The following is a 22,687-nucleotide window of genomic DNA, read 5'->3' as shown; positions in this document are numbered from 1 at the left end:
TACACTACTGGCCCCTTCCACCTAATCCCTGGGCCATTTCAAAAACTGCACCATGTTCTGATAGACAACTAGAGTGGAGTCTTGAAACACTTCTGTAGCAGGGAGCTGTCTTTAATTGGTAAAAATTCAAGCTACATTGTAGAGTTGGGAAATGATGGGGGTGGGTCAGGTAGGCATGTTAATATTAAGGATTTCTGCTTCACATGTAGAAATACATCTTAATAAAAACAAATCAGAGAGCAATGTGAATCTCATGATTCATTAAGTACTCCAACCACTGTGTAGATGGTAACAAAGCGGATGCAATAATACCAAGTAGTTGCAGTTCATGTTTGGGAAATGGAACTCAGATCTCTTGAACTGAGAATTAGGAATTTGTTTCTTTCACAAAATTAAAAGGCAAGTGCTAGAGAACTCCCAAAGAGGTGGCAACCAACAGCAAGAATGCTGCTTGGTTAAAATCCAAGTGGTGGTTCTCTGAAGGGCAGGGGAACCTGACATCAGCACTCAGGCTAGGCTCCTGCATCTCTCACACCTATGTGTTTGCTAGCAATTCAAGTCTAAAGGACACTCTGAAACTTCTACACAGGTTTTTGTATCACTGAACATCCTAAAGATACCAAATGCATCTGTTCCCAGGATCTGAGATCCATAAGAGAGAAATCCTTTAAGACCACACTGCATGCAGTTCTGTGCCATGTTATGATATTGCATGAAAGCTGGAGCCACCTGACAGACCTGACTGTAAAAAAAATAGGGACAAAGGCAGATCCCAAATCTCAAGTGCTGGCCCATACCCACTGCTCTTTTCTGGTGGCCATGTCATAGCAGGATGAACAGCTGGCCTAGTCCTGAAAAGAAGATGGATCTGTTGACAAAGACTGGAGCAAAATGAGCAAGTAGAAGGGCCCCACAGCAGCTGAGAGGATGGCTCCGTCCTGCAAGAGCCAGCCCAACAGGCAGAAACAGAAATACAATTAAATTAAGTCAGAAAACCCGCTACAGAAAATGCAATTACTCAAAGATACAAATAAATGTTCAAAGAAAATTGGCCCCTGACAGGGTTAGTCAAGCTTCTAAATCCAGCTGGAGGCAGGCAGCTCAGGCTAATTCGCCAAGGAGGAGGACTGCAAAGCTGGAGGCTCTCTGCATCAGGATCCTGGCTGGCTGGCCTGGTGTTCACCACACATCCCAGGCCACCAGTGGAGTTGAGCCATTTGGGAGTGGCTGGCCAATGATGCAAGGCTCAAGGAAATAAGATGGAGGCAGACACAAGAATAGCTCATAGATGTGCAAGGCTGGGCAGTGGAAAAAGTGACCACTCTGAGTTGGCAAAAAAAAAAAAAAAGTCAGACGAGGGGAACTCAGTTATCTCCCACACAAGAAACAACTGGAAGAAGTCCTACCTCTCGCTGCAGCACCAGCTCCTTGGTGAAAAGTGTGGCTTCCTCGCTGAATGGCTCTCCTTCCTGCACCAAGCCCGGGAGGTTTCGGGCTCCTCTGGGGCATTCGATACCTGTTATCAGGATAAAAGTAGAATCTGTGATGAAAAGGGTCCCAACTAGGCCTGCTGTCCACCAAGGATAGTCCCCTGATGCCTCCAACATGGCAGGTGTTAGGTGTGTATTCTATCTGATCTGTCACTAAGGTAGATGCAGGGAGAAGTGAGAGGAGGGGTGTAGTTCTTGCAGGTGGGAAAATCTGGCAGCAGCATGATGGGGAGGGGCTCTCAGCCACAGCATGTGGGAATTACCCAGAGCACCTGGGGAAAGAAGCAGTCCAAGGAAGTGGGCAGGAACACAACCACACCCCAAGATTTGGGCCCCTCACTCCTTATGAGTGTTCAGCATCATCAAAAACTCTCTCACTAAAGTGACACTGCCAACCCAGACACTGTGCCTCCCCAGAGCCATAGCAGCTGACTCCAGAATTTTCTCCTTTATTGTCTCTCACATCAAATTCTAAAGTGTTAATTCAGTGTCATTTTCTTCTTCAAATAAGCTTCCCCACCTCTGTCCTTTGATTGTATTTTGGACCCTAATACCATCAGGCTTTCAGTCTGAATATGAGACAGAAAAGAACAGAATACTGATGAAGTATCAGGTGTCTACAGCCAGAGAGACCTGGGTTCACATCCCACCTCTGCTACTTTTTGGCTTCATGAAGGCCAAACTTCTGAACAAAATCTCAGTTCCCCTATTTGTAGAGAAACATAATAACACGTCTACTTTACAATACAAGGTATGCACTAGGAAGAGATTATGCATGTAAAATAGATTATGTGTGTAAAAATGTCAGAACAATGCCTGACACATGGAAAGGTACAATATAGCTATTATAACATTATTATCATTGCTCTCAGCAACCCATGTTCAAAATCTCAAAGCCTTCTTTGACTCTCTAACTATCCTCTAAGATTCCTGAGGCTAAGAAACCTATTCTTTATACTTATTTGTATCCAGAAACAGTATTTTTTTCCCCTTTCTTTTTCTTCTTCTTTTTTTTTTAACAAGATAAGTGCTCATTTACACAGACTGTCTTTTCTTTCTTTGATTCAATCACTCACTTTGAAAATACATTTATCACTAATAGTGACTGTCCGTGACAGATCATAAAATGTTACATTTTGATATCTGGGTAAGACTTATAAATATTTCAAAGTAATTCATACTACAGCTGTAATTATAAAGCAAAAAGCTGCACTGGGCTAGAGACACAGAAAAAGAATATGATGAAAATCAGAGAGAGGGTACACTAAGTGTCTGTGTCTCCAAATGGCTTGTGGTCCCTCCTGCTGCAATAACACAGAATGAGGAGTACTTATTCACAAACAGCCCAAGTGAAGGGACATTACACTTGACCTTGGGAGACCAGAAGCAGGACACTTAGGCTACTACAAATAGGCACTCTGAGGAGAAGAGGTCCTGCCACTGCTGGGACAGAAAGTACATCTGCTTACAGATAAAGCTAGGTAGCTGCTCATATTTGCGTCCAGGGTATAGATTCAAGATCACAAAGAAAGTCACTAGTCTACATCTTGGTTTCTCAGTAGATGAAGAATAGAACTTTCCCTCTGAACCTGTAAGCTTTGTAAATACAACCGATCATCTGCAACATTACCATAGGTTGGGAGGGCAGTGGCAAGAGAGAGCCAGCCGCAGGGGAGCAGGAAGAGCTGGCAGCAGTGACCACTCTCCCACCTTTGCAAAGATGGGAAAGCTGAAGGTTCTACTTGAGTGTCACAGTTTGAGAAATTCACCAAGGCTGTCTCTTTCCTTACATTTTAGGATATACCAGGCTGCAGGAAGGTGGAACTTATTTTTGTACAAGTAGGCAAGAAACTCAGGAGTCAAAGAGCCTGAGATTAACCCTGAAGGGAGAGACAAGGCTAAAGTAAATAAAAAGGGATGAAAGATAGCCTATGTTTTTCACAACACCAATGGCCAACGCCACTTTTCATTTTATATCTGCAAACTAAGCAAGAGCAGAATTGCCAGAGAGAAAAAATAAATGATTCTGTTGAACTATTTTGCCACATACCCATACATAAAGCCTTGCTGAAGAAACAAGAATAATGCAAAAGCAAGTGTTCACTCTTTTTCTGACCCTTGCAACAGAGCTGGGGTGCTCTGGGGGTGGGGCTGCTATGCACTGGGGCCAGACAAGGTAGGGGGCAGTAGGAACCGAGGGAAAAAACTTTCACTAGGAGGGTACCAAAGACTTCAGAGCTTCGCTGACTGAGTACCTACTCCTCTGTCACCTTTTTGGTATTCTGAAATAGCAAGAACCTGGTCAAGCTGTAGAGATCCAGCAGCATTCTCTGAATCCTGAGAACCACCAAGTGATTAAACTGAGAAAACAATAGGCCAGGGAAACCAAACCACAGCACTCTGTGTAGATGGAGAGGAAAGAGGACCTTTGTTAACGTTGTTTTTCCACGTCCAGCAGCTGGGCTCTGTTTGTCAGCTGAAGTAGGCTGTTTCTCTGCCCTCTTTAAAGTGGAAATAAATAAACATCTTTTTGCATCAATTTTTGTCAGACATATGGGCAAGAAAAGGGAAAGGAATTTCTTGTTGACCTGTCTTCTCTGAAATAATCCCTTGCCAAGGGTCAAGGGGGCCCCAGGTGGGATACCACACAGGGAACTGCTGGAGTGAGGACAGGGGGACCTATTATCAGACCAAGGTTCAAAGTCTAAGCCAGGAGAACATGAAGGATTTTATGATATCTGAATGTGTGTTAGAAATTTGTTGAGCCAAGTTATATCTGTAGATAAAGGTTTTTCAGACTTTTAATTTTAATTATGCCCCAAATACACATTAACATATGAACACATACACCATATATATATAAAGTATCCACAAAGCAATGGTTAATCTTTTTTTTTTGGGGGGGGGTACTGGGGATTGAACTCAGGGGCACTCAACCACTCCAGCCACACCCCCAGCCCTTTTGTGTATTTTATTTAGAGAGAGGGTCTCACTGAGTTGCTTAGCACTTTGCTAAGCTGCTGAGGCTTGCTCACAGCTCGCAATCCTCCTGCCTCAGCCTCCAGAGCAGTTGGGATTACAGGTGTGTGCCACCACGCCTGGTGCAACAATGGTTAAACTTGACTAAATATATTACATGATAGTCTCTCTTCTGCTTCATAACATTGAAGAAAAAAATATGGCTATGACATTAACTGATTTAAGACCCTGAGTGGTGCACAATACACAGTTAAAGAAACCCTGGCAGAAAATGAGGTATGAAGACCAGAATTTGCCAGCCTCCAGATTTGCTTTTGTCCTGAGGGATCAAAAGGGCAAAGAACACATTGTCCACTGACAGAGAGGAGACCATGCAAGTACAAGCCTTCTATTGCTAGCAAGGCAGTTGCTGCGGCCAGAAGTTCAGTGCCCACTGCTACCTAGAGCATGCTGTACCTTCACTCAGACGAGGCACACACTGCCAGGCTGCTGTACTCGCTGGGCCACTTTCTCCCTGAAAGAATGGACTTTAACCAAAAAAGATAAAACAGAAGGAAATAAAAGGTAGGTTCTCACACAGCAAACCCAAGGCTGTTGCAGGTGGGCGGGCGGTAATGGAGAGCTCCTCAGGGGCCAACTCTGGAGAGCTATAGGGGCCTCGACTGTAAACACAAAGTGAGATCTCACCAGAGTTCCAGAAGCCCTCGTTAGCCAGGTGAGGAAGTGCCTGTAATTCTGGATCCTGCATATTACCACTAATAGCCATCTTTTCTGATAATGCAGCCAGTGTGGCACTGCCTGCTAATAAGGGCATGCGGACTCAGCTGTGCTTCCAATGCCACAGGTGCAGAGTTAAGTTCCTGGCTTTGCCTCCATTCAAGAAACAAAAATATTTTGTTTTAATGAAAAAGAAAAATTATGCTTACCATCCTAAGCATTCTTGAGCATTTTCCTTTCCTATCATGGGCTGTGCCACCATGAAGAGAGAACCCACGGGCCTACTTAGCTGAGTTCCACCAAGGCAGAGACAGAGGAAGCAGGCGACACATGCTCTCCCTCCAGTTTCATATGGCTCCCAGGCCTCATTAAAACCCTACAGACACATCTGCACATAGGTAAAAGCTCATTACTTTCCACACTTTTTCTAAGCTTTCCAGAATATGAATGGTTGACCAAGTAAATAAAAACAAAACATAATAAAAACAAAAACAAAAAAGCATTTTGCCTGATGTCTGTTGGACTTAGGGAGAGAAACTTCATCACTAGCTGTCAGCGTATTGTGGTTCTGGTTTCTGCTCTGCCACTGACAAACCATTCAACTTCTCCAGGCTCACAGTCTCTGTCTATAAAATAAAAGGATCTGCAAAGGCTCACCCGGCCATAAAATCCTATAATTTTGATCATGCCCTTTTGAAATTCCTCACCCAAGGCCTGACTCATGGAGTACAGGGTGCCTCCTTTCAAACTTAAAATGTTGGGCTAAGGAGTAATCATTCTATTAAAAAAAAAAAATTATACACTTAGAGACATTGACTAACTAGGTCAATTAACACAAAACACTTTGGCTTGCCAGCTTTGGAACAAGAAGAACAAATTTTTGTTAATGACAAGATAATGGCTATATAAGAGATTCTATTGATGGCTATGTCGAGGTTCTGCATTGCACTGAATATTTTACACTGTATGTTGAATTTTATGATAATTAAGCCTCAGGACTCAAAGCATGTCTACTTTTTCCTCTAACAGGCAGTGGGAGCCAAGGGGAAGTATGGCAAATCTGCCCTGGCCAGAAGTGACAGTATGGCACTTAGTCCAGCAAACAAAAGGCCAGACATTAGCAGAAGGAAACAAAACTAGTGGAAACAAAAGCCAGTTTGAAGGATTAGTCATGGTGCTTTCTGCATGTCCACTGTGTTCTCTCTGCTGTGGTACAGGGGTGGTAGAACCTGCCTTCTGTCCACCTAGGATATCTAAGAACTCCATAGCTCACCAGACATTGCCTCCCTCCATTTCATCAATCCATTTCTGCGCTAGGCACATGCTGGAAGGTGGGAGGGCACCCTGTATGCTCATGAAGCTCAATTACATGCTAAAAAAGACTACTGCCTTCTCCCACTGTATAAGGTATGTTAATAGTGACCGATGTTGCCATTTGTCCTATAGGCTGCAGAGTGTTAACATGTGATAGATAACTGGATTATGCTAGGCAGATGCATGCCCGTCTGGGAGACTGTGGGCAGAATGCAGTGGAGAGTCAATCATTGGGCCCATCATGCCACATCCCTTACTCGTAGATAGCCTTGGGCAACTACTTTTCCCAGCATATGACCGTGGCCTCTGTTCTTTTCTCTCTCCACAGCTGGAAATAGGAAGTAGGAGCAGATGGTGGGAAGTAGCAGGGAGGAGAGGCAGAGGTACCACTACATCAGATTCCAAGAAAGCAAATCTGCAGTGAGACAGGCAATAAGGAAAAACTCTGGGGCTGGGGGCGTAGCTAAGAGACAGAGAGTTTACCAAGCAAGCATGAGGTCCTAGGTTCCATCCCCACCACCAGAAAAGAAAAAAGCTCTGGCCAAACAGAAATGGTAGCTACCAAGTGAACCAACATGATGCTCTTTCTGGAATTGGAAAGAGGCAGTGTATAAAACAGAAGCCCATTCAAGAGCCAGAGGAAGGAGGCAGTGATCAGAGGGGACTACTCTGCATTAACAATGGAGATTCCCTGGACCCTTTCAGACCCAAAGTCAAATTCCAGGTTCCAGGGTCTGTGAGACCTCACCCTACCTAGAATCCTTTTTTTTTAAATATTTATTTTTTAGTTGTAGTTGGACACAATACCTTTATTTATTTATTTATTTGTTTATTTGTTTATTTATTTATTTTTACGTGGTACTGAGGATTGAACCTAGGGCCTTGCATGTGCTAGGTGAGCGCTCTACTGCTAAGCCACAACCCCAGCCTGAATCCTGTTATTTTAACGGATGTTCTGGTAAACCTGCTCTCTCCCCTCATTGCCACCATGAGCTGGTCTGTGAGAATCTTATATTTTAAAATGAAATAAAACTCAAACTAAAACAGAAATTGCTTCTGAGGGCGGGTACTGTGTCATATTCAGATTCTGTGTTCTTTCCTACATCCAACATACTGTCTAGCACACAGAGACACTGCAGATGTACTGAATGAAAAATACTTTGAACTGGCAGGATCATAGACCCTGAATGAGGTCTAGAGCAATCCAGGAGAGGGACCTACAAAATCCTTAACTACACACATCCCATTTTCCCACGGTTACATAATACACTTCAAGGATAAGAAACACAGCATAGCTACACCTATATACCCCACTGGTCTTTAAACTGGCACATCTGGAAAATGCAGTTTAAATCCAGAAATAAAGCAATTAATGCTGAGCATCAACATCTGGAAGAACCATGGCTGGGGCACAGGAGAGATGCTTAGCTTCCAACATAACAGAAGAGGAAAACAATTCCCATGTATGACCTATGATCAGCAGTAGGAGGCTACATGGCCACATGGAAATTCAGAAAACTGGAGCACACTTAAAGAGAGCAGGGGAAAATGACTCAGGGGCGGTAGGCCTGCCTTTAAAGGGAAGATAAAAGGTGCTAAATCTGTACAGCTCGGCTGAGCGGTGACTAAGAGGGTGACACGATAACAATCTGCAAATATTTGAAAGGTGTAAACACAAGAAAGGAGGGAAAATGCTTAGCCTGAAGCTGGGGGTGTAATTATTAGGGGAAAGAAAATCTGGACAAAATATCAGAAAAACAGCGTGGGGATGACTACTGGGCTATAAATAAGTTCCCTGATGGCAATGAAAATATTGTCATTCTATCTAAAGGTGAAAGGAAGTCAATCACAACATTCATCCCTCTTTCTTATAGTGAAACTGGCCAAGACCAGTGGGTTATGACTTTATTTTCTATATTTATTCAACGACCTCTTTTATAGTATTTAAATCTAAATACCTCTGCTTTAAATACTGCTCCCTAAAATTTCAACACAATTTTTACTGATCAAACCACACAAGAGACAAAATAGTGGTTCTGGTGGGGCTTTAGAACAAAAACAAGCTCGATCTACTAGCAACATACCTGGGTAGCAGATAAAGTGGGGCTCAGTGTAGACACGCGGGACAGACAGCTGGGTCAGAGACATGAGACCAGACTGTCTCATCTACTGGGTCATCTTCATCCCTAATCTCTAGGACCCTAGGCAGGAATGCTGAGAAGTTTTCCAGATGGGAAACTTCAGACACCTCTCCCTCTCCAGTCCCCTGGAGTAATTGTCAAGGACAAGGCAAGGCACAGAAAAAAACACCAAAATAAGCTTCCTGTCACACTGACTGCACTCCAATACCTTTGCCTGAGAGCCTGCTGCTGCAGCTACTCAATTTATAATCCACGGGCTCTCAGCAGAGTTTTTACCCCCAGATTCAATTAGTTCCATGTCTGTACCTTCCCTGCTACCTTTCCTCCTACCAACAAACAAAAGTAAAAAAAAAGAAAAAAGAAAAAGGAAAAAAAAAGCCCACTACACAGAGAATCTGACACTTAAACTATGTATACAGGTTAAGAAAAGCAGTACTTTTTAAGACTGTTCAGGATGATTTCAAACAATTCTTTGGTGATAACAATATAGAGATAGCTCTTCCCTTGTTAAGTGTCGAGAACAAAAACTCAACCATCGAAGTAAAAGGCGGAGGCCGGGAGGCAATCTGCTTCATTTTAAGTAATATGGCTATCACTTAAATAATATATACACAACCAAATCAGTTCAAGTTGTCGGTTCTCAGAATTGTAACACATCTCATGCATTAAAAGCTTGCTCTTACTTCTTGTTCATAGGTGTCAAAGCAATTTGGAGGTCCTAAGTTCCAAGTGCTGTCCAGGAAGCAGTTAGCAACCTCATTTAGCACATACATTTTCATGTTCCTAAAATGGTCCAGACAGAAAGGGTAATGGTAGACTGGTTGGCTCCTACAAGTTAGCTCTACATGGTATAAGGTCTCAATTTATATTAAAAGGTTCAGAAATAAAATAAGGATTTCATATTGCTTCAAATTCTTTATTCTCTCCCTTGTTATCTAAATCTCTATGTTTCCTCAGGGGGAGGTAGCATCTTGAGGGCCAGTTTTGGAACATGCCACTGCTAAAGCTTCTTCAACGATCAGAATAAAGGGATAAAAGAAGAATGAAGGGTTCCTAATTAAAGGGATCAAACATCTCAGGTAATTGTAGTCAAGGGAGTCAGAACTGGGCAGGAGCTAAGAATGAATGAAGCTGTATTTAGTTCATGGTTCTTTAGGATAGACTTTTATTAGGTTGTTCTGATTTTGTGATGTTTGCTGCATTTGTTGGAAGACCAGGGACTGAAGTTAATTGGGTATAGGAACAATAAGACCAAGTCTTTACAATGCAGTGAGAACTCCCTTTGAAGAAAGGGAGATGGAAGGGAGGCACCTACAGAAAGGAAGTGCAGTTTGGCTATTAAACATACTCTTAAGTTTCTGACACAAGTCATAATAGACACTGCTAGGCTGTTAATAGATCCCGGTTCTGCAGTCATTTGTGGTAAGGCATATACCAGTTCAGGCACACAGTAGATGCTCAATAACTGCTCGGTCATCTTACATGAATGACAGAGAGGAGAAAATGTAGCAGAAAAAGATACAACACACCTTTTAAAACAATCTCTACCCTGAGTTCTGCATGTATAAGAGTTAACACTTGGAGAGTTAATGAGGAATTCTACTAACACTGATTTCCAGGACTCCTCTAAGGTGCCAAAACGCTGATCACAATAAGTGGAAGAGGCAAGGGAGAGGTGAATCAAGGGCCTCACACTGGATTTCCTGCTCTCAGTCTAGCCAGGCAGTATGCAGAACTGGCTTCACCAAACTTGATTTATGTTAGCTTCAGACACCAAAGAATCACTCCCAAAAGGGAGAAAAGCTTTTACAGATAGCACTGGTACAGCAAGTAACAATCAAGACAGCTTTGGAATAACCTTTTATGATTCTCCCCATTGCAGAGCAAGATTTGAAAGCAGTGATTTTTAAAGAGAGAAAAAACGCTCACACTGATTAACAAGGTTTTCCCCTTCCTGTGGCATTCTGAGAGTGTGGCCACAATCAACCAGCCAGGCTGTCTCTGAGACTGTTGGGGGAAGGGGACTGGAGGTGGCAAGCTGTTGGCTTCCCAAAATACATGCTTCTTGTGGGGGTTTTGCTGCAAGTAGAAGCTGTGACCATGTCACCGTCAACAAGTGGCAGAAGGGAACAACTGGGCATGGTACACTGGTGCCCTACAAATGTGTCTTCCCTTGAGTTTCTTTTCATTATCCATATCAAACTATAGCCTACTATCTTCATTAAGAGACAGAAAACAAAGACTCTTGAGGTCAAAAGCTAGGGCCACAATGGCCTTTCAAATGACAAGAAGATGCCTATAGGGCTCAGGCTTTTATGTAACACAGAGGCTCTGTGGAGACAGCACCTAACAAGCACCAGTAGGAGCAAGGAGGGGGAGTTGGTTTCTATGAGAACCTCAACTTTGCTTTTTCTGACTTATTTTAAACATGGAACTTTATCTTTGAATCAAATAAAACTTAGATTTATTTATTTTTTCTCTTTTTCATTTCTGGCACCAAAAGGTTCCTCATCTTGGTCTTTTTTATTCAATATTAATGGATAAAGAGAAAATTTGAATTTACTGTCCAGGCTCCTACAGAGATTAGCTTCAGGGTGGGAAGAAAGTCACAGGAAATACCCATGTGGATCTTGCAAGTACAAGCTTCCAGAAGGTATTCTGGCACATACCTGGCAGCGAAATGTAAAAGCTACTTACTTGCATAAATTTAGAGTGACTTTTTCCAAACCAAGCTGCGCTGTGTTATTTGAACAAAATGGTTCTGAGATGAGTTGAGTATACTTCCAAACTATTGCCTTTCTTGAGCTTTCACTCAAAGAAAATTGCTCTGGGCTCCTCCTCCTAGGGCAACTAAATTCCAAATGTCTAGAAATTGGTACCCTCAGCTTGTGAAACAGGGAGGAAAAGCTAGGAGTGTCAGGAATACTAAGAGCTGTGAATCAAGAGAATTAATAAAAAGCCTGAGAGCTGAGTTAGAACCTTTACCATTTTTTTTTTTTTAAACTAACTTTACTTTAAAGCAGAGGGAGGTGGGTAAAGGAAGAAGGAAAAGAAGAAAGAGGAGGGGTGGGGAGCAGAAAAATAAAGAAATAAAGGAATTTTGAAGAGCATAGGCAGATCTTGGACACGTGGATACACCTTGTTCTGATAAGCAGCGTGGATTCTGGATTATAGGCAAAGAATGGCATTCCTTTTCTTTTTCTTTGATTATCACCTCTAAAGTAGCAGACAGTGTTCTGCCCAGATTTTTGTACAACACACGAACCAAAAATAATTATTATATTTTTGAATGGTTGAAAAAAATCAAAAGAATATTTCATGACCCAAGATTCAAATTCCAGTGTCACAGATGGAAGTTTTATTGGGAGACCTCCATACTCAAAGTCGAGTAGTTGTGACAGAGACCATAAGGCCTACAAAGTCTAAATTATTAACCGTCTGGCCCTTTATAGAAAGTTTGCCAACTCCTGCTCTCATGTGTGCTGGTCTAAAAACAATTCAGGCAGGGCACAGAGTTCAATTCCCAGAATGAGAAAGTCAGTACAGCCAAGAGCATAAGAATTGCTTAAATTGCATTACTAATAAAAATACTAAAACAACCCTCATGGTCAAACAACCTAGAAGGTAAAGGAAAGGAACATGTCTTAAGGGAAACTGAGGCAGTAGACACGCAGTACAGGTACGTGCCCTCCACCCTTCTCTCCTGGGCCCTGTTCTATGATGGCCCTTTCCCTGTTCTTGTGACTCAGATTTCCGCAGTCAAAACATTCACATCCAGCTAGACCTTGAAAATGCCAGACTTGCCACTCTTTGCTCCTCATGGTAACTGCTTCCCCCACTCCCTGACAATATCTGTCCACTGCCCCATCTCTAATGCTGAAGTTTTTGCTCCCAAGACTATACTCAGGCTGTCTTTCCATTCCTGAAACTACGAGGACCTATAAGATGGACATGGTACCAACCCCGCAGTGGGGCTCTTTCCTCCCTTAGCTTCTCTCTGCTGTGGTCCTCTCTCTCTGCGCCTCATGATTTGTCTCCTGCTATTTCCTCAGTCATGTCCTGTGCCCTTTCTTTTCACCCTGGCCACAACCCCACAGCAGGCCAATCCATTCTCACCTTATTCAACATGGTGATCGTTAGAACTTACAGATGTGCAGTCCTTAACTAGTCTAAGCTTCAGATCCCATTTCAAAATGTCTAACAGAGATCTCCCACTGGGTGTCCCACCAAAACCTCAAATTCAATGTAACTAGACCAAACTTACCTTCTTCCTCCTCCAGTGTTTCCTCTTCTGGCTCTAGCACTACCATCATTCTAAGTTGAAAACCTCACTCTTCTTTGATTCTTCTCTACTCTACCCATATGATCCAATAACTGCTACATCCCCAAACTTTCACTAATTTTGCTTCTATAGTTTTTGCTCTCATTCTTCATAATTCTGCTTGTTTGGATTGTCCCATGTGGCTAAGAATCTTCTGATCTCCCTGAATGCCGGCCCTCTACATCCCCCTATTCTAATTCTTCATACGTATAGCTAGCCAGAATAATATTCCTACAGCACATGTTCTTCTCAAAACCATGAAGGGCTTCCTATACTTACCAAATAAAATCGGAACTCAACAATCTGACATTCCAGGCCCTCTAAGATCTGATGTAATTCCTTGGGACCACATAAAACATCCATTACACATCTGACAGCCCTTCAAATATTTGAAGACACAACATCTATTTCTTCTCATTATGTCTTATTTTCTCTGGGCTAACTATTCCCAAGGCCCTCACGAGACAAGAGTGTTGATTTCCCACTATTCTACTCTTTCCTCTGAAAAACTATACACTATGAAGGGAGTCTTCAAACTGGAAATACATTTCTAGCATTAAAAAGGTCTGAAGGGAGTGTGGGGTGTGCAGTGGGAAGAATCCCTTCTTCTGCATTGCTGAGAGCTGGTTTAGAAGCTTAGGCAGAGAGATGTGCTGCTTTCAGGGGAGAATCCATGAGCACACCGCAGACTGCTTATCAGTTCTCTCTCCCTGTGACCAGCAGTTGGACTTTTACCCCCAGCAGGATGCTGCAGTGACAGAGCTGACTCCATTAGTACAGGAGGAACCCCTAGGCTGAGGGAAAAGGAAACCCGTCAGAGACAGGGGAGGTGGAGCCTGATCCTCTTGGAGCCTTCCTGCCTCCTTGGCCCCTATTTCAGCCCATTTCCATTCTTTGTCTCTCAGCAGCAGCCCCAGGCACTGTGGAGATCCTGGTGGTGTTGTGACAAGCAGTCTATTCATTTCCTTCTCTCTTTCACTGACTCTCAGGGATAAAAATGAACAGCAAATCCAAACCACTGCCTAGAATCCACTTCATGGAATTCAGGGAAAAACTGTTCTAGCAAAGTGATTATTTCCCATTTGGGAGACCAGAGGGAAAGAAAGGCTCTCGGCATCCTTTACTGTCCACTGATGCGAGATTGCAGCAATGACTATTTCAGTCACTACTGTGGTCGGCATGTGGAGAAGGCATGGTGTGCACACTTATTAAGAGAAGGAAGGACAGTGAGGGGAAGATCAGGTACCTGACTGGCTTCTGGGGTTTCTGCAGCCACACAGGAGATTAACCTGTGCAGTGAGGCTGTGCCTGTTATCTGGGGAGAGGAGGCTCTAGCGTGTACCTCACTGCATAACTGAAGGGTGATCTAGGGTGGGAGCCTGCTCCAAGTTAGGAATCTAATAAGGGCAGGACAGGGGAAGAAGTGGCCATGGAGTGTTTAGGGGGATGGGGGAGAAAAACTTCCTGAACAAAAGCTCTCAATAGAACATTCATCCTGACAATGATGCCTTGTAGTTATGGCAGTCAAAGGGCGCGAGTGTGCATGGGTGCATGTGCATGTGCTCACTCACCCCAAAAAGGAGGGCAAAGAGGAAAGGAAAAGGGGAAAAAAAGGAAGGGGAATGAGGAGAGGAAGGAGGGGCTGAAGAAACAGCCATGGCCTCTCTCAGGGCTGGAATCACATGCAGGAGCCTCAGGTAAAAGATAACAGCTGTTACAAAAACCTCAGTAACTTGGGAAGAAGGAGACCTGGCACTCACTCTCTGAGAGGTCTGGAGTGGAGTGGAGTGGAGCAGGCACTCCTGGGAGATGTGGAGGAGCCACCCCTTCTTTGGCAAGGGTCTGGGGCAGCACGCTCTTGCCATCTCCTCCACAGCCCTAGGGTGTGTGCCCGTCCCCTCTCCCGTGCTGTACACTGGGCAGAAGCTGGCCTCTCTGCACATTCTAATTCACGTTCCTAGTTCTCTCTCTACTATGACCCTGACTCTCTGTCAGGCCATTCTCATCATCTTCTCACAAGAGAAAAGAAACCACATTAGCTAATGCCTTTTAGACAGTGGTTACTAGCTCCTTAGAGATGCAAACGGAGGGAAAATCAATCAATCTAGCCGTCAGTCAATCACTTGTTCGCCCTCTGTCTCTCTCTTAGATGCACGCATGCAAGCATGAGCAATGCTTCCCCTGAAGTGTGACTCCTCTGTGCCTCCTTACTACACCCAGTGTTGGGGTACACATAAAAGTCGTGTGACAAGGCCACTAAATTATAAAGAAAAACACAGGGCTGCTTTCCTTGCAGGGAACTTTGGGAAATTGAGGAGGCTACATGGTTTGGGTTTGCCTTTGTGATACAATGATGTATTTTTGTTTGCCTAGGTTTTTCCATTAAAGTAATTGTATATCCTCTAAAAATATAAAACAAAGCAAAATGAATGCCAATCCTGGATAGGGTTTGTTCTTTCTGGGCTCTGCCCTCCACAGTCTATCAAACGCGTGCGTGGACATTCCCAGGCCCAACGGGTCCCCCCAGGTGAGAAGACAATTAGATCTCTGGACATAAGAAATGCTCAGGCTATCCAACTGTGGACCCAGGAGGGAGAGGAAGAAGGCCTCCTCCATCCTAGGAGACACCAGCTCCTGAATGGCAAAGAGGACAGCTGTCAGCAAGAGGGCGGGAGCGATGAGGCAAATTTCAAAGCAAAACAGCCAAGAGAAAAACAAAAACAAGAGAAATGTTTCATATGGAGGCTGTCTCCCCTAATGTCACCAAACTGGAAGGTCCTCCGTTCTGTTATTCACCCAGCCTTAGTAGACAGCTGTTCATGCTTGAGGAGGGAGAGGTGAATGCTTTACAGGGGATTTCTCCCAGTCAGTCTGGAACTCCTAGGTCACACTAATAATGTCAGTAATGTGGGTGCCACAAAATGTGAGCTCACTTCTGTGTCCTTCTGCGGGGCATAGAGAGCCATGATACTGCCCCTCCAGAGGAAGCATGCCAGCCCCTCAGAAGGGAACCCAGATCTACCTGGTATCTGTAGGGCAGGACTAAGGAAAGAATATGAGAGAATCTTGAGGTACTGAGTCTGATCCAAACCACTGAGGTTACCTTGTGTGGACAGAGAGAACTGGCATTTATCATTTGTTGGGGCTCTAACATTCTTATTTCCCTTTTTCCCATGTTCTGGCTGAGATGCTATAACGTATTAATCTTTGTAGATGAGTGATGCAGTTTAAAATACTGCAGGGTTTGGCTGCTATTCCCTCCCCTGGGGTCTCAAAATAACTCCACACAAATCATTTTTGCTAAACACTCACTCAGGCAGCTATTCCCTGCCAGAACACACATCTTATGTAAGGGAAGAAGCCACCTAGCTTGCCGGAGACAAGGGCGCTCCCTGAGAGGCGGAACTGCTTGCTGCCCTGATACTCTGCAGAGCTCGGTTTTCAACCCATCTCTGTCCCCTGCCAAAAGGCAGGAACACTGCCTGGAGACTGAGCACACAAGGAGGTTCAGGCAGGCAGGTCAGGGAAGGCCACCTAATTCAGGGCTGCCTTAAAACAATGCAACTCAAACATTTAGGGACTTCTTACTATGTAAAGGGTCTATTCTGCTACATTTTGGAAAGCAATGAGAGGGAGTAACACGGCCTCTCATAAGAAGCCTTGCAGTTCACTGTGAAAGGGTGGTAGCTAAGGAAGGGACCTATACCAAGGTGTAGGAGGGGAACCAAAAGAATAAAGTCAGGAAAACGGACAGTGAATGGCTGACAGTGGGTGGCTGGGGAGCACAGGCAGTTTCAAAACCCCCTCTTCTCAAGGGTAGGAGTGGAGAGTTCTGACTTACGGGCTTCTGTGACACCATACCTTGTGCCCAGCTTGGCTTTATTAACTCTTTCTCCCAGGCCTCTCCAACATCTACTATGCTTAGGCCTCTGCCTTTGGATTTCCTTGTCCTAAAGGTTGTGAAGACTTGGAGCTTCACAGTGGCCTGTTCTTGGCTGTTTCTTGCTTCAAACTTTGTCACTAGGTAATTACCATTGCTCCCTGGGCTTCCTATTCCAAGATGCACTGATAGCTCTCAAAGATTTAATCTTCACTGCTGTGATTTCTGTTGAATTCACTTAGACCTGTAAGTGTCCACAGGTATCTAACATCCAAGGTGCCAAAATTGACCTCATCAAACCTTTCATTATTTACAAACCAGAAAACTGACCTCTATTTCTCACCCTCTATTATCAAGGAACCACCAAAGTTCCACAGATATAAACCCTACTGATCAGTTCTCAGGTCTGTTCTTCCCTGTTGTTCCCACACTGCAACCTAAGACAGGCAGCCAAATCTTGTAGAAGGTAAATGGCAACCACCTCCCAGTTACATTTCTTTACCTCAGGGTCTTCTCCCTAGTAACCTAGTAATCAAAATTATCTTTTAAAAACACATAATGTAATGAAAACAGAGGACCTTCTGCTGTTTCTAACAATATGAACAAACCTCAGTCAAAAATTGGTAAACTGGGGCTGGGGATGTGGCTCATGTGGTAGCGCGCTTGCCTGCCATGCGTGTGGCCCGGGTTCGATCCTCAGCACCACATACAAACAAAGATGTTGTGTCCGCTGAAAACTAAAAAATAAATATTAAAAAAAATGCTCTCTCTCTCTTTCCTCTCTCTCTCTTTAAAAAAAAAATTGGTAAACTGACATTATGATTGCATTTTTTGAAGTTCAAAAACAGGCAAATCTAATCTATGGTGACAAAGGTCTGAACATCCATCTCTGAAGGGAGGGAGCCTGGTGGGTTACCAGAGATATATTCCATGTGGGTAGTAGTTACTTGGGGGTGTGTACACATATAAAAATTCACCAAGCCGTATATTTCAGCTGTGCATGCTTTATTGAATATGTCATACCTGAAATTAAAACAAAAATGCCTCACTCGTCTTTCAACACATTCTATATTTTTCCTCAGGAGTTCCTCCTACCTCAGAAGCCAAGTTGGAGTAAGTTGGAGGGGAGGGGCTAGTGTCTGCAAACCCAATGATACTGTATGAAAATCTTTGTGTATACCTAGATTTTTCAGAAGAGAAGACTGATCCCTTCTTCAGGTTAACATTCCCTGAGAATGCCCATGACTCAAAGTCACCACTAATTGATTCGTGAGGCACAATCTAAATGACCTAGCACAGACACAAGGCCTTTCTAAGATGAGGTTACCTAACTTTGCAAACTCATCTTTAACCACTGTCCCTCTTGCAGCAGACATGACAGGAATAGTAAACCAAATGCCCCTTTGAATAATGATGCCCTCTCACAGTCCCCTTTCCATTGCTGGATATGCCTTTTTCTTTCCTCATCTATTGGCATTTTCTAAGGAGAAAGACTATAGATTTGTAGGATTAGTGATTATCCCAATCAGCAAAGAAACTGAGCACAGGATGAAGTAACATCTAAACAACCTGGGTCTGAACCCCAGCACAATAATTGGTCTGCAAAGGTAGCTTGGGGCTGGTAAGCAGCTCAGTAAAGACTATTGAAAGAATGAATGAATCTGTTCTTGCAGTCCTGTGAAAATGATGTGATAGTCCACCACGCTTGTGTGAAGTCACTGGAGACCTGTGTGTTTAATATGTCATACCTGAAATTAAAACAAAAATGTGTTTAATATACATCACATGAAAGAATCAACAGAAAAGAGTCCAAGAGGCAAGAATTAGGGTTCAAAGTTAAGATAATACTGAAAAGGGAGAACAGCAAGTGCTCAACGGGTAAGGGGTGGGGGGACAAGGTTTAGTACAAGTTCATGGATAAAGGACCTATCAAGTACACAGATTTGACTGCAACTCCGTGACACCCAGAACCTACAGGAAGAGTTGAGAAAGAAAATCACATCATCTAGGTCTCCTTCCTAAGCTTCCTAGTCTAAAAAGGAAAGGGAAGGACAATAAAGACATCTGTACGATTTCAAACTGTACTACAGAGCAATAGTAACAAAAACAGCATGGTACTGGTACCAAAACAGGCAGGTGGACCAATGGTACAGAATAGAGGACACAGAGACCAATCCACAAAATTACAACTTTCTTATATTTGATAAAGGCGCTAAAAGCATGCAATGGAGAAAGGATAGCATCTTCAACAAATGGTGCTGGGAAAACTGGAAATCCATATGCAACAAAATGAAGCTGAACTGTTGAGAGCCACAGCCGAAGGGGCCCCAGCAAACTTCCAGCTGCCGGCTGATGATTGGCTCACAGCGGCCCCAGCAACATCTAGCTGATTGGCTCCTCTGCGGTGATGCTCATTGGGCTGTTTCCCTGCCCTTTCAGACCACGGAGCTGCTCATTGGGGGACTTTTTTGGCTCCGCCCACGTGACCCAGCCAATCGGCCTCAAGAGCAGGAGGATTGTGGGAGGTGGAGAGAAGCTTGTGTGGGAGAGAGAGGCTTGTGGAAAGCCGGTGGTGGCAGTTGAGGCTCTGAGGGTTTTTCCTGAGAGGCTGTTTTGTTTGGCGTGTGTGGTTCTAAAAATAAAGTTAGTTTCTTTTGACAAGTGGCTCCTGATTGTGCCCAGCCAGACTGCGGCATTTGGTGGCCCGTACGGGGAGCGACTGAGGGTAAGTGAACTGCTCGCCCCTGAGGGCAGGGCGAGAGGATGGGTAGCCATTTTAAGATTCTTCTTTTGTTATTTTGTTTCACTTTTGTTTTAAGTTGCCTGTCCCTGGAGATGTGTAAGATGGAAGAAAAACCGCTCACATCTGAGGAACAGATAGGGAGAAAGGACGGATGGACATTTCAGGAGGCTATTATAATGATTTTGTGTTGTTCCAATTTTGTTTCACTCAGTTTCAGTTTTGTTAGGTGTCATCTTGTTGGGTTGTATTATAGTAGAAATACGGGATCAGAAATTAGTAAAAAACAAACTGAAAGAGTGTTAAGTAAATTGTTAGAGGAAGGAGGCATCTCAGTAAAATCAAGAACAATCAGGGCATACGTTGATACAATACAAAAATGTAGCCCATGGCTTTTTAAGGAGGAGTTGTTAAATATATCACAATGGAACCATCATGGTGAAGATTTAAAAAGAATAGAAAAGAAAAGCCCAGGGACTCCGCCAGTTGGCACATTGCCATTGTGGACGTTCATATCTTGTTTGCTTAGTCCAAAGCCTTCAGTTCAGACAATGGTAGAGGAAGAAGAAGACATAATGATTCAAGTAAAAGAGAAGGTCTCTCAAGTTAGTCAGACAGAGGAAAAGATTCAAGTAAAAGAGAAGGCCTCTCAAGCTAGTCAGACAGAGAAAGAAAGTGTAAAACAGAAAAAGCCATCAGGGGGAAAGTTACAACAGGAGACTGCTACTAACACCTTTCTATCACCAGAGGGTGTAAGTGTCCAACCAACAGCACCACCTCTACAGGAGACTGCTACTAACACCTTTCTATCACCAGAGGACGTAAGTGTCCAACTAACAAGGCCACCTCCATATGCTGGGAGGTCCCCAACCCCCGCAGTTGATAGTTGGGATCCTGAGACAAGATCTCAAATATTAACATGCCCTGTATTTGAGGCAGGAGGGCAGCGATTTTACCAAGTTTTAAATTTCAAAACAGTGAAGCAGCTAAAAGAGGCTGTAACAACCTATGGTCCTCAAGCACCCTTCACTGTAAGCATGGTCGAATCCATTAACAACTTGAACATGACGCCAGCAGATTGGGCTAATATGTGTAAAGCTGTGCTAAATGGAGGACAATACCTGTTATGGAAGGTTGCCAATGAGGAATTTTGCAAGGAGACGGCTAGGCGAAATGCAGCAGCTGGTTATCCTCAGAGAAATCTAGATATGTTGTTAGGAAAGGGACCTTATGAGGATCAGCAGCAACAAATTGCATATGATCCTGGCGTATACGCACAAATTGCTGCAGATGCAATTAAGGCATGGAAGACTTTACAAGGACATGGAGGTTTACAAGGTCAATTATCTAAGGTAATACAAGGAGCTAATGAACCTTATGCTGAATTTGTAGATAGGCTTATTCAAACAGCTACCAGAGTTTTTGGGAATACAGAACAAGCAATGCCATTACTAAAACACCTGGCTTATGAGCAAGCGAATCGTTGGTGCAGAGATATCATTAGACCATGGAAACATGAAGATTTAAACACATATATTAAATTATGTAGAGACATTAATGAACAAGAGCAAGTTGTGGCAGCTGCAGTAAAACAGGCTTTAGATGCCAGAGACATTAATGAACAAGGGCAAATTGTGGCAGCTGCAGTAAAACAGGCTTTAGATGCCAGGCCAAGAACATGCTACAATTGTGAACAAACAGGACATTTTAAAAGGAATTGCCCCATTGGAGGAGGGTTTAACAAAACTAGGTATCAAAGGAGTAGAATACCAGGTATTTGCCCACGATGCCGTAGAGGGAGACATTGGGCTAATGAATGCCGTTCTCAAACCACCATAGAGGGTACTCCATTATCAAAAAACGAACAAGGACCAGGTGTTTATCCACGATATCGTGGAGAAAGGCATCGGGCTCCATTGCCAAAAAATGGACAGGGGGGCCCAATGCTCCGGGGCCCAAAACCACAAATATACGGAGCACTGGAGGAACCCAGCAACCCCATCAGGGTAGTGCCCAGGACACATTGTCCATCAGATCCCTCATCAGACAAACCAGAGGGAGCGCAGGGTTGGACATCTGCGCCTCTGCCAGAGCAGTACTAACTCCAGAGATGGGAGTTCAAATCATTCCCACAGGGGTGAAAGGACCTCTTCCCAAAGGAACAGTAGGCTTATTATTGGGACGCAGCTCTTCTACTCTAAAAGGACTTATGATAAGTCCTGGGGTAATTGATCCCGATTATGAAGGTGAAATAAAAATTATAGCCAGTTCTCCAAAGGGTATATCAGTAATTTCACCAGGAGATAGAATAGCACAGTTACTAATAATACCCAGCCTACATGATAAATTTTCCAGTCGTACTGTAGAAAGAGGTTCCAAGGGATTAGGCTCCACAGGTGTAGATTGGGCTATGCTCTCTGAACCCCTTTCTCTCGCCATGCACAAAAGTTAATTCAAAATGGATCAAAGAGCTTGATATCAAATCAGAGACTCTGCGCCTGACAGAAGAAAAAGTTGGCTCTGATCTACATATTGTGGGGTCGGGCTCCAAATTCCTTAATAGGACGCCCATAGCCCAAGAGTTAAATACAAGAATAAACAAATGGGACTTACTTAAACTAAAAAGTTTTTTCTCAGCAAGAGAAACAATAAGAGAGGTAAATAGGGAACCTACCATCCTGGGAACAAATTTTTACTCCTCACACTTCAGATAGAGCCCTAATATCCAGAATATACAAAGAACTCAAAATGCTCACCATCTCTAGCAGTCAGAGAAATGCAAATCAAAACCACCCTAAGATACCATCTCACTCCAGTAAGATTGGCAGCCATTAGGAAGTCAAACAACAATAAGTGCTGGCGAGGATGTGGAGAAAAGGGTACACTTGTACATTGCTGGTGGGACTGCAAATTGGTGCGGCCAATATGGAAAGCAGTATGGAGATTCCTGGGAAAGCTGGGAATGGAACCACCATTTGACCCAGCTATTGCCCTTCTCCGTTTATTCCCTGAGGACCTTAAAAGAGCATACTATAGGGATACTGCCACATCAATGATCATAGCAGCACTATTCACAATAGCTAGACTCTGGAATCAACCTAGATG

The 22,687-nt window shown here is 43.6% G+C and overlaps 1 protein-coding gene across 2 annotated transcripts in view; it reads right to left on the bottom strand.

The window, feature by feature from the left end:
- Positions 1-22,687, bottom strand: part of Snd1 (staphylococcal nuclease and tudor domain containing 1) — a 412,411-nt gene that overhangs the window by 94,285 nt on the left and 295,439 nt on the right. For both annotated transcript variants that reach the window (XM_058572140.1, XM_046422386.2), the window contains one exon: positions 1,407-1,516. In XM_058572140.1, coding sequence (XP_058428123.1) covers positions 1,407-1,516 — 110 coding nt within the window. The remainder of the gene's footprint in view (positions 1-1,406; positions 1,517-22,687) is intronic.

The sequence above is a fragment of the Marmota monax genome, unplaced genomic scaffold, assembly GCF_021218885.2.
Source record: "Marmota monax isolate L192 unplaced genomic scaffold, Marmota_monax_Labrador192_F-V1.1 WCK01_AAM20220418_F8-fsc00027, whole genome shotgun sequence".
Lineage (NCBI taxonomy): Eukaryota > Metazoa > Chordata > Mammalia > Rodentia > Sciuridae > Marmota > Marmota monax.
This window is presented reverse-complemented; position numbering and strand designations above follow the sequence as displayed.